The following is a 13,229-nucleotide window of genomic DNA, read 5'->3' as shown; positions in this document are numbered from 1 at the left end:
GTTCAAAATGTACCTGAGAGTGTGCAAACTTACTCAGCACCAGAACTTCTTCTTGCTGGAGCCTTTTACAATGATGAAGTAGCAAAATCCATTTCCGGTAGAAAGAGTAGGGAGTTGAAAAAGCCCAAGACTTGTACAGTACTCAAGAGGAAGTGGACATAAGGATACTCCTGCATGCTTTATGTGCCAATATGGCTTTTGGGTCTCTTGGTGTCAAAGTAACCATAGTAATTAGGTCTCCTGATACAGATGTCTTGGTTCTTGCTGTTCACTATTTTCCAAAAATGGAACACCTAGATTACGTGCATTGAAACAGACACCATGACCAGAACAACTGACAATCATTTCTTCATACCCACACATGCAATTTGTGGTACACTCACTCTTGACTTCTGCAACTTACTTCCTGTTATATACATTAACAAGATATGATTGTGACACTCTGTACCTCGGGGGAACACCCAGCACCCCCATGTTCATCCTTGTAAAATGACTGTGTGGTATCCAATGCAAAGTTTGTTATGTTGGGTGTCTTCGGAAGGCTCATGATGCGCTGAGCATTGTTATAGTGATGTTATAGTAATTGTTGTTACAGTAATGTTATATAATGTTATAGGTTATAATTTCATGTATACAGGTATGAGGCTGAAAATGTGTCTTCATAGCTTAAAATAAGCCCAGGCAAAAGCTCTCCAAGAGCAGAGAGGCAGTTCACACCTCATCAGGGCATGTATGGGACAAACCCAGCCCAGCCTCACAGGAACAAAGGACGTTGGCCTAGGCAGCAACAAAAGGATCTGGGGAACTCTCGAGGGAGTCACTCCCCTTCCTTGGTCAGTTTGGAACTGACTCGGAAGGGGGGGGGCAAAGCCAAGAGGGAAGAAAGGACATGATAAAAAGGAGAGACATTTGCCATGCTCTTCCTCTCTCTTCCACCTACATCTACAGACACCACACCAAGCGACTGAAGTGCTGATCAAAGGGGAGAGCCTGGCTGAAGTGCAACCAGCCAGTCTGTAAGTTTGTAAGGGCATTGAAAGTGTTAAGATCAGCTTAGAATGTGTTTTGCTTTTATTTCATTTGACCAAACCTGACTTGTTATGCTTTGACTTATAATCACTTAAAATCTAAATCTGTTTGTTTCTTCTACCTGAAGCAGTGTGTTTGGTTTGAAGCATGTCAGAGACTCCTCTTGGGATAACAAGCCTGGTACATATCACTTTCTTTGTTAAATTGACAAACTCATATAAGCTTGCAGCATCCAGTGGGCATAACTGGACACTGCAAGACGGCGGTTCTTAGGGTTGCATCTGGGACCGGAGATGTTGGCTAGTATCATTCAGTTGCACAGTCCAAGAAGCAGTTTACATGCCAGAGGCTGTGCGTGAACAGCCGAGGAAGGGGGGTTCTCAGAGCAGAGCAGGGTAAGGCTGGTTCCCAGAGTCAAAGATTGGAGTGACCTAGCAGATCACTGATGCAGATAACACCAGAGCGGAACGTCACAATGATTCTGTGTCATTCCTATTTGGTATTGGGGGGAAAAAAAATCTATGTTTAATGTCAGACCAAAGGGAACTTACTTGTCAAATTGAAAGAGAGCATTGGACAAGTCAGAATTTCTGCAGCAAGGAAGTTGGTAGCAGTGCTGTATGACCATAGCAAGAAAAAAAAAGAACCACGGAGAACTGAATTGCTTGTGCCTCAACCTAGCCATCATAAAGGATAAGTTGCTGGCCAAACTCCCACCATGTGAGGACACTTTTAAAGATTATGTCAAAACATCTTGGCAAACAAAGATTTGGATGTCTTCACACGTCGGTAAACAAGATATTGGATCACTGTTGCAACATGGATGGGAAAATGTGGATGAAGAATTACTTCCTGTATTCTTCAAGGGCCCAATGGCTTCAGAGCTTCTACAAGACCTTATTTGTGCTGCACAAGTAGGGGCTTGCTGCATAATCAACTATGTCTATAGTCTTTCCTGCACAGAACTATGTATATGCCAAGTTCAAGGCAATGAAGACTGTGATAAACCATGCACTCTCAACAGAGATCATGATGATGATAACAATGCCAACTAAAATGTCATTCCTGTACACATCTATTATTTGCTTATGTTTTATCCTTTAGATGGTTGTTGTAATACTTTGACCTCTCAAAGAAACCCATTTTTATGCCTTGAAATAATATATATATCATCACCAACGTAAAATAAATGACTGCAAATATTTCAGAGTGGTCATTTTAACCTGTTGAGGATGTCACTCTTTACCCCCGTTTTTACAGCAACTACTTGACAGCTCGTCACCAGGCCTCATCTGAAAGTAGACAGAACAAGCTTCCAAAGGCGTGTGTAGGCGGGAGGGTACAGTACGGCCACCACATGGGTGGTGTCACATGCCGCTGGCCCTGTAGCCCCCGTCCTTCTCCAGCCTGTGCAGGCGAGAGAGAGAGCAGGATGGAAGGCAGGCGCAGAGGAAGGCGAGGAAAGGTTCAGACAGCCGCTGCAAGGCGAGAAGGACTCAGAGCAGGAGGGAGGCGGCGGGCCCTGGTGCTCTGCTCTGCACCGCCCCCTCCCCGCTCCACCCCCGGCGGGGCGGGCCGGGCCGGGCGGCTGCGGCGCTGCGGAAGCGGAGGAGGAAGGCACAGGCCAGGCGTGCGGAGCGCCCCTGGCCGGGTCGGGGCTTAGTCCGCGTCTGCCCCTGCGCGGGGGAGGCGGGGCGCGCGGAGGAGCCCGGCCCGCTGTAAACATCCTCCGGAGAGGCCGCCGCGGGGCTCTATGGAGACGCGGGGGAAGCCCCCGCCGCCCAGCAGCCAGCGGGGGCCGGTGCTGCACATCGTGGTGGTCGGGTTCCACCACAAGAAGGGCTGCCAGGTGAGGGGAGAGGCCCGGGCTCCCCTGCCCCTGCCCTCTCCCTGCGGCCTGCATTGCTTCCTGCCCTGTGCCTCCTCCTCCCCCTTCCCCACCGCCGCCTTTCACCCTTTCCTCCCCCCCCCGCCCCACCCCCTTCCGACAACATCTGCTTGTCCCCCCGCCCCGCTGTCTTCAGTTCTTTACCTGCTCCCCTCCTACCCTTTGTGCCTTCCTCCATCCTTCCGCCCTTCCCTACGCACATCTTCCCTTCCCACCCCACAGCTAGCCCCCTCCGCTTCTGGGCCCCTCTTCTTGTCTCTGTGCTTGTGTCTTTCAGCACCAGGATGAAAGATAAAAGTGTGCCTGCATTATTATTATTATTTATTTTTTGGCAGGGGTCATTTGCTGTGTGTCACACTGCGTGGGGGAGACCATATCAATTGAGATTTGGAAGTTTCACTCATTTATTGAAAATCTTGGTTGACAAATACAGCAAAATCCTTTCATCGCCAAAGAGACTTTTAGTGCTGTCCCTAGAACTAATTTCGGTGCCTGATTTCTGTCACCCTTCCTTCCTTGAGTAGTACTTACTTGGGTGAGCAGTCCCATAGAGTTTAGTGTGAGTACTTCTGTGAGGTTGGTACTCTCCAGCATGAATAAGGGTAATAAAATTGGGGCCCCAAAGGAGGGAGACTCCTCCAGATGCATGAGATTTAACAGGTCTGTTAGCTCTGTGCATTTATTATTTGTTGTTGTTTTTCAGTTCCATACCATACTGGTTTCTTTCTCTTTCTCTCATGCATCCTCCTATCCCTCTCCTCCCCCACACCCAATCTTCAACTGTAGAAACTGGTTATGAAGATACATATGACATCTAGGTCCTAAGGTTCTGGGTTTTCTTGTTGGCCGCTTTTTTGTCAGTGTGTATGCTTGAATATTTAAACAAACAAACAAACAAAAACAAAAAAACACTAGAAACCAATACAAAACTTTTGTGGGTGAGGCTGCATTTGCTCTGATTGGCCTCTGAGAAGAATTAGTCCTTAGAGAAGCAATGACTCAGTTTGCTTAGTTGGTAAATGTTGGCTATGCCAAGGTTAAATATTTACTCAGATGGATAAATGATTTTCTCTAATTTCAGACTTAAGGATTTCATTCTGAGGATAAAGCGATCTTAAAGAGAGTTGGCAGAATAGGATTTGACTATGCAGACAAAAACATTTTAAACTAAAATAGCTGTTTACAATAATAGATACTGATCAGGAATGGGCTTTAGGGAATGGGAATGTCCCAAAAGGTAAAGAAAGATTTTTAAAAAGATATTGAAACAAATGAGCATTTATAAATGCAGGACAGCTTAAAAAAATAAGAGTTGGGTAAATTCTAGCCTACTCCACCTTCTGCCTCCGATAGCCCAATATGTCACTGCAACATCACAGGCATAATCTTAACAAAAGGATAACTAGTTCAGTGGCTTCGGAATATTAAGCTTGTATTAAATGGTAAGTATGTATATCCTTCTCCTCCACTATATTATGATTTTTTTTTACAGTTGTTTAATGTGGAATGTAAGGGGAAAGAGCATCATACTTTATACTCCTTGAATTCTCGTACTTCTCCCTGTATCTTTTTCAGAGCAATGTTGCAGTGCAGGATTTTGGTCCAAACCTGTGTGGTATTTTTGCCGGTTCACACAGTTCCTGTGCTATAAAGCAATGACTTTGTTCATCTTTTGCACCTTATTGTTCCATTGTTTAACTAAAAGAGCTTTTTTATCATGATATTTCAATTTCTAAGGTGTGTATGATCGCTGGAGTCTGGAATGTCTCTTGTAGATGTTTTTGGGTATCAAAAGGGAGAATCAACATAAATAGAGTGTTCAGAGTTGCTTCTCCTGTCCTCTCCCTGTCAAGACAGCCAGTGCTGTGTCCAGATTTGCAATCCAGCAATTGGCAGACATTACTACATTGCATAACAGTGTTAAATGGCCTAATGCTGAATTACTGTTGCCCTTTAAAAATCAATAACAAATGTATATTAAAGTGAAGTTAGGTTGGTGAGATTAGTTTAGATATATCTCATCTCAACTCTTGAAATCCTGGACAACCTCTCTCATCTCTACTCCCAACAAAAAGCTCTTGAATATATAGTACTGTCTTTTGTTTGTTACCTAAACAGTCATCAAATTAGGCTGCATATCTTTATCTGCAGTGAGAGCCATAGTTAGACTATTTCTACTGAGTAAAAGGTTTCCAAAGCTCGGTCAGTAGTTATAGTAAGCATTTTTTCAGTTATATTGTGAACTCTTGTTATGTCAGTGAAAGTTATGGTTTTTTTTAACACGAACAGTTCTAAGTATCATTCTTTTTTTAGTTTTAGTTTTTTCCCCTCCTCATTTTTTCTCATGTTCACACTCGTTACAGGTTGCACTTTACCCTCAAGGTGATAACTGTTCTGTGGGCAATTTATTTTTTACAGCATATTTGAGGGGAAAATGAATTTTATATTTCTGAACTGTTGCAGCTTGACACACAGAGTATTCCCTCATCCATTTATCTACAGGACTGATTCAGCATGGACAATGGCATTGCAAGGTTCCCTACTCCATTAGTTTATGTTCATGCTGTCTTGGAAGGATCATTTCTAAAAATGAGTGTAGTTCAGTCTCTGTGCCTTCCGTCTTTGGCCTCTGCTAAGACTGTCAACAAGGATACCAATTGTGATGGTGTGTTCTATGATGTGGACTATTATTATCTGAGGATTGGTCTGAAACCACCAGCTCATTTCATTAAGGCACCAAAGACCCGTTGTTAATATTTTGGGGTATGTTCTGACACCACACAGTATGGTAGGTAGAAAACAAAACAAAAAAAAGAAGAACCTATAGAACTCCTCCTCTGATCTTACTAACAATGGCTGAAGTTTAAAAGCATTCATTTAGCACAAGCATAGCTAATCAATAGATGATTTGGATGACCCAAATATATTTTAATCAAATCAAATATTTTGAACATTTTTGATTACTATAGGCCTGATTTAATGGGGCTATTGACATGAGTAAATTTACTCACAGGTATGTGTTTCCAAGATCAGTTGCTATAACAATAATTAGATTCTTTTTGGGCTTGCAATATTTATCAGACACCGGCTAGACAGTGGCTGTTATGGAAGATGGACACTGATTGGGTGTTAGCAGAAAAGCCAGCACATATTGCCCCCAGCTGCTTAGACGGAACGTACTTTTGTCTTTTGCATGTACTTTTGTCTTCTGCCTTTTGTGGGTTCAGCATTCTGTTGGGGGGAGAGAGGTATCCTCTCTCCCTTTCTGTTGCCCTTCCCTATGCCTACAGGAGCAGCAGTAGAATGAAAATGATGTTATTATTGATGACTGGAAGTTTCACTCTGCTACTGGAACCCTGCTCACTGGAGAAACTTTTCAAGTACTGTGATCTGTGAGGTCCTTTTATATTTTTTCAGAAAATTCATATAAAATTGAATCTCTCTGCAAATTTTCTTGGTGTTCTATTGAAACACATTGAGGAGGTGCCAATCTAAAATAATCTCTTTTTGGTAGAAATTAAAATCTGTAATGCAAAACTGCTGCGTGTGTAGATGTACATTTTATATATATAACACTTGGCATATATATTGTGGATTCTTTGTGTATGATTATTAATAGATAGCAAAAGTAATGGGACCTTTATGTGCTCTGAAGGTAGATATTTTAATTAGATTGGAATTGCTCTGTATAGATATCTTTGGGTTACTTGAAGTGTCTGTCTACTCCTGTTGCCCTTGTTCAGGAATAGGAAGGTTAATATAGGAAAAGTTAAGCTATATATAATAGAAATTTAATTTATGTTAAAGATAATGCTCTAAATATTTTTTCTGGGTGTATTTTATTTTTTTCTAAAATTCTGTACAGAACCACAACTAGTTGTACATGAAAATGATTTTTTGGTGATCGTTTAAAAAACCTCAGAGTATCAGCCTATTTGAGATGATTTTCTAATGTGAGGTTAATTTGTAATTTTTGCAATGCTCTTGTCTAAGCTGATTCATCTTGTGTTTTCTTCTGGGTAAAGCAGGCTTATATAACATGAGACAAATATTTACAACACATGAAATAGAGTGTTTGCTGAACAACAAGAGAAAGCTGACAGTTACATTTTCTGGGTAATTTGTTCAAATTTCAGAATTGCCACTGACCATTGAGATGGACTTGCAGTGTGTAGAAGCAGCATGAAATCAAGAATCCTGATTTCAAGAACAGATCACGGGGATCTCTCAGGCTAGTAGAGTTTAAGCCTGTTGAGGAGCCGTATGTTCAATTTCTCTGTAGCAGCAGGCATCTAAGTATACTGCTGGTTTAGCATCCATTATTGACTACGTATGTAGCGACATTGATGAAATATTCAGAAAGAGCTGATTACCATACCTCCTCACCACAAAGATGTGGGTATGATAATGACTTCTTAGAATGGGAAGAAGACACTGTCTTGGAGGCTAGATCCCTCTGGTATTTGATATGTTCTGCAGCAATACATTAAGAAAGGCGATAATCTATTTGAATACTGTACTATGATGGATTTCTATGCAGCACTTACAGGGTGAGTCTACACAGCAAACAGCATTGAATCTCAGGGCCCGGATCATTGACAAACTCAGGCTTGCATGGCTCAGGCTACGGTGCTAAAACCAGCTGTGTAGCATACACCCCTCCCTTTGCGTCAGAGCCCAAGCTCCAGCCTGAGCCCAAAGGGCTACACATCTATTTTTAGTGCCTTAGTGCAAGCCTGAGTCTGTCAACCAGACTCTGAGACTTGCTGCCACTTGCTGTGTAGATGCATTTGTTGTGATAAATTATATGCAATGTCACTTTCTGGATAAAAAATAAAATGGCAAGTATCATCCATCAACATATGAAACTTGCCGAAAGTCCCCGGTGGCATTAATTTCATCAAAATAGTTTTTTATTATGAATAAAATTACTTAGAATATTTAATAACATCTAATGGGTTGTTTTAAAAATATTTAAAACCATTATCTTTAGTGCCTGTCTGGTCAGCCACAGAGCAGTAAGGCCGGAGAATGGATAGGAGGGAGTAGCCGCTTCCTCTTCAGCTGTGTTCCTGCCTCAGACTCCGTATAGTCAGAAAGACCAGCAGCACTTCCAAGATACAGCTTTATAAACTGTGCAGGCCTGATTCACTGCTATTCTGCACCTTGTGTAGTGGTCTGTGCCAATATGGAGTGAATGTAAAATGTTACCATTCTGATTCGGTAGCATTTTACACTACTTTGCACTGGTGTAAATGACTACACAAGGTGCAGGACAGCCGTGAATCAGGCCTTGTGACCCTTTGTCTGAATCAGATAATCAAAACTGACTCCCCATAATTGCACAGTGAAGCACTAGTTATAAATATGATTGCTCCTGCTGTTCCTTGCCTTCTGTATGGTATAGGTTTTAACTTGGCAGCTCTCAGGGTTCTACTGAGACTGGTTTAGTTGCTTGTTACCACTACCTACCCATATACAAAAAAAATCCGACCATGGAAAAAGTTACAAATATTAAGGAACAAAATCATCCCCAAACCCATAAATCATGGAATCTGTGGCAGTAAGGCTGGCCTTTTGGCATGGCTTACATATAATGTGTGTAGTTTTAGGTGAATGTGTAATACATTTATATTTCCAGTACTTTTAAAATGAACTCCATCTCATTCTGTGTTCCACTTTCCTTATTGGCAAAAGCCTCCTTTATTTGATTAGTCAAAAGCGTAATTGGAAGAGATGAATTTCAGTTGATATTCCAAAATAGATCTAAAATATTTTACTTTCCCTTCTTTGTTGGCTGTGAAAATATACCAATATATCTTACTCATTTTATTTTTAAAATAAATAACATGGCTTGAGTATTAAGAGTCAGGAAGAAAAATCATTTTACTAGTGATATAAGAGGGAATGTTTTGAGCATATATCCTCTCACCCTCAGAGATATGTGTGCCTGGTATGTTCATGTTTTTAGAGTACAGGAAAGTTGAAAGGAGAAAAGATGTTAAACAGGTTCTGTTAATTAAAAAATGTCTCATGCCATATCAAATCCCAAAGCCTTAAGATAAATAATAAAAAGGATTTGGCATATTTCATTGTTGTTTTCCTACTGTCTCCTCAATTTTCTCAGCTCCAGCCCATAGTGGGGTAAATGTGTAGTAGACCTGATCTATGGAATATCTGCAGTACTGTATTTTTCATGTAGACATGGAGGAGGCTGCTTTCAAAGTATTAGGTTCTTTATCCCCTTAACATTTAAAAATTATGGTGAAAATGTTGCTTTTTTCAATTTATGAAACTTGGAGTAAATGAAGGAAAGTATTGATTGAAACATTTCAGTTGTGAGAGAAGTCCTTAACATAAAACCAGTTGCTGGTTCTTCAGAAATGAAGATCATGGCAGTACACCAAGCCAGGACAGCTCAAATGTAATACAAGTACTTGCAGGAGAACTGTGTGTTTATATGGAATATCTGCAGGTGGCTTGCTCTCTTAGCACTTCTACAGGCATCTCACTTAATTCATATTAGCTTGTTTATGGTCTGTTGTCCAGCTAGTTTCAGGGTACTTTAGAAAGGCTTGGATTGCTAGAGCTGTTTCTTATATACATTCGTGCTTTTCATCTTTCAAAAGTAGATCATCTTTTGTAGCAGGTAGTACTGAATTTCACAGTCTTGTAGAATAATTGACATGAGCGAAAACAAGTTATTCCTGGTTTTGGTTTTCTCTGCCACAAAGGTATTGCTCAGAACAATAAAATACTTTCTCTCCATTAAAACTGTTAGCTCAGGAACATGATTTGCTTTAAAAAAAATGTTAATTATGTTATACAAGTACCGAGTAGCCTACTAAACTCTTATTTCTCTTTAAGATTTACATTTCTCTTAGGAAAATTATAGACACAAATCATGTGATGAAAATGCTGGCTTTGGGGAGAAAGCATCATCTTGTGGCTAAGGCGCAAGACTGGGAGTCAGGAGAATTTTGTTCTGTTCTCAGCTCAGCTACTTCCTGTGTGACCTGGGACAAGTTATTTGAGATCTGTGCCTTAAAGTTTCATTATCTGCAAAATGGGGATGATGGCTTAAAGTAATTTATTGGTAAAGTGTTTTGAGTTCTTCAGAAGGAAGCTGCTCTTATAATGCAAAGTGGTGGTGGTATTTCAAAGAAGAGGGAAAATATTGACTTTTCACCTTGACCTTTCCACAGGTCAAGCTTAAGAAACAGTTTCTCTACCCGAAACTTATGTTGGGATTGAAGGAATAGAATTCACTGCAGACCCATGTGCAGATTGTTGAGCAAATACACAGTCCCTTTACCGTTTTCGCCTCTGATCTGGAGTAGGAAACCTGATCACTCGTGTATATTATAAATTGGGTTTAGTGGCCACTAAATCTGTTTAATTCAGACACAGTGACTGTCACCAGCTGACCTCAACTCTCTCTTTCCACTTGTTTATGAAGAGCTGGAATGAAGCCTAGTTCTGGTACACTCAGTGTCCAGGATGCCATGTGCACTCATTCTGCGATCTGCCCACACCCTAGTATGATGGGTGAATATTGCCTAGAATGCACTGCCCCAAAGCATTCTTTCTGCTCATTTAAACATGCCCATCTCTGGTGGGTGATGAAAAAGCAAGTTAAATAATGGGATATTACTTTTTATGTCTTGGACTGATCATGCATCCAGTTACTGTTGTTTGCTCCAGATCCTTAATTTGTAAAACAGCAGTAACTGTTGCTACACATTCCTATGCAGAGTGAGTTTGCTGAATACATGTAATAGTGGACCACTTCAGTGCAAAAATGCCTATTCTTTTTAGTGGGACAAAAGATTGTGTTCCGAGAGATCTTCCAAAACATGTATTTAACAAGCATCATAACCACTGAATGTGGTTTGCTTTTCCCAAAAGTACAGTAATGAAAAAACAACATAGCTTACATGTCAGGGCGGCAGTATGATTTTGTTTTCCCCCCAAGAATGAGTTCACAATGTAAGTTGCCTGTGTATTACATTACAGGTACAGTGTGGGTTCCAGGAATGAAATGACTGATATTGTCTTCCTTACCTTAGACTTAGTTTCTTCTGTGTTGCTGGCACATCGGCAGTCCAGTTTCTCCATTGATTACAGTCACTTTGTAGTTGTGATATTCCTTCCCAGATGATGCCAGCATATTCAATATCCCCTCTCACTGTCTTCTGGCAGTTCTTCCTTGTTTTCTCTTTCTTTTCTTGCATACCCAATTTAATGCTTGCTTTATCTGTCTCTTATCTTCCATATGGTGTGCCTGTTCCAATTGCCTGAGCCTTCTTTCTTTGATATATATCTAATATATTATCCTGCATTGTCAGTTCCCTTAGTCTTGCATTTGTTATTTTGTCTTTCCATGAAATGTGTAGAATTTTCCTCCACCATCTGTGGTGGGCATCCTCCAATCTCTCTTTTTAAATCACTGTTATTGGCCAAGTCTCTGCTTCAAACAGTGGCATGCTCAGTGCAATTTCATGGTATAATCTGACCTTTAATTTGGTATGGAGACCTCTTTTTTCATCAGATGTTGTTCCACCTTCCAAAGGTCATGTTTGCTTTTCCTAATCTCATGTATATCTTTTTCAGGGCCACCTTCAAATGTCATCACACTCTCCAGGTGGTAGAACTCTTCTACCTGTTCACTTCCTTTTCCATCCACAGATGCTTTTGTGTCACAGTTCAGGGCAATTCTACCTGTATTCCCCTCCGTGGTCCAGCAAGGCACCCAAGCTTCCAGCTCTCCAGCCATCACCTCTCTTGGTCAGAGACGTGCATTTCTCTCCATCCTGACTGAGGTTTTTCCAAGCTGCACAGTTCCCTGTTTACACTATGAATTCCCTAGCAGACTACATAAGCAGCCCTGCTCTGCTTTTCTCCTCAGAAGCTATAAACAGCATAATGACTCACAGTTGAGTTACCACATAGTTCTTAGCTTCATTCTAAGCAAGACCATTTATTTTTAAGGTGAAGAGAACATGTTAAAAATAAAAGAAACATCACACATTAATTAGTTGAGGGGACAGGGTCTTTGCTAAAGTGCTCTGGTTGGTGTCAGTTCTTCGAACCCTTCCCTAAGGATTGGGGTCCTCCTTGTTTGCTTTATTACAACAAAGGCCTCAAGTCACTTTAAACTCGGGTTATTTATTCAAAAGTCCTTTCTTTGTTTGCTGGTCTCTAGAGAATCCAGTTTGAACCAGTAAATGCAGGTCTGTCCAGCTGCTAGTGCCTCTCGGGATGTGTTAGGACCTGAGTGAATTTGCCAAATTACCACTATTCTTTGTTCCTGGAGGACTGTGGTCCCCCTCCCCCTTGAAATTATATACAGTGCCTAGACCACAGTGAAACGTACATTAATACAGTAAGATTTAACTTAATTCAATCTGGTTTGCCCAGGGTATTGCAGGAAATTGCCATATATGTCACAGTTTGCATCTGTTGTCCAGTTTCCTACTTTTATAATTATGATTTTCTCTACATTAACTTAAAATTTTTGCTGCTTCCTGTTCTAACTCTGATGTAAGGGCAATCATTATGTCCCAGGTCGTACTTAGTAAAACAATGTCGTTGGCAAAGTCAAGGTTGTGTAACTCATCCGCTAACCCATTTTGCACTATCCATGATGCCTTTTATTGCCCCTTCATCACCCAACCTATTGTTAATGGAGAGAGGATTGGTGATAACACACATCCTTATCTAACCCCAGTAGCAAACCCAGATCTGTATAATTCTTACTGTGCATTTACTTCCATCATATAAACTCGTTATTCTGTTGATCAGCTTCTCCGGTATCCCATAGCGTCTAGCAATATTCCTCAGTCAAACACTTTCTTAAAGTTGATGAAGTTGATTAAGATGGATTTTTGCCAAGTAGTAGCTTTTTCAATGATCTGTCGAAGATGAATATCTGTTCACAGTATGATCTATCTAGAGGGAACCCAGCCTGTTCTTCTTGTAATATTTCATCCACTGCATTCTTCGTTCTATTCAGCATATTGGTAGCCAGTACTTTGCCTAGGATTGATAGCAGTATAATACTTCTCCAGTCTGGGCACAGAGTAAGATCACCCTTTTTTGGTAATGCCACTATGATACTATCTTTCCAGTGCTGTGGCACTTGTTCTTTCACCTATATTTAGTGCATAATTTAGGAACATTGGAAAGTTGAAGTATTCTTCCCTCTAAGATGCAATAACACACACTGAATTAAACATTTTAACTTAAAAAAAACAAAAAACAAACACCTGTATGAAACATAGGTAATCCTTGAAAAGAGTTATTTTTAATT

General features: G+C 40.8%; 1 protein-coding gene across 1 annotated transcript in view; it reads left to right on the top strand.

The window, feature by feature from the left end:
* The first annotated feature begins 2,690 nt into the window (after nucleotides 1-2,690).
* The window catches only part of AVL9 (AVL9 cell migration associated), a 78,709-nt gene continuing 68,170 nt past the window's right edge, over nucleotides 2,691-13,229 (top strand). The window contains exon 1 of the mRNA XM_045006161.1: nucleotides 2,691-2,878. Within this exon, the coding sequence (XP_044862096.1) occupies nucleotides 2,783-2,878 (96 nt within the window). The 5' untranslated portion in view covers nucleotides 2,691-2,782. The remainder of the gene's footprint in view (nucleotides 2,879-13,229) is intronic.

The sequence above is a fragment of the Mauremys mutica genome, chromosome 2, assembly GCF_020497125.1.
Source record: "Mauremys mutica isolate MM-2020 ecotype Southern chromosome 2, ASM2049712v1, whole genome shotgun sequence".
Taxonomy (NCBI): domain Eukaryota; kingdom Metazoa; phylum Chordata; order Testudines; family Geoemydidae; genus Mauremys; species Mauremys mutica.
This window is presented reverse-complemented; position numbering and strand designations above follow the sequence as displayed.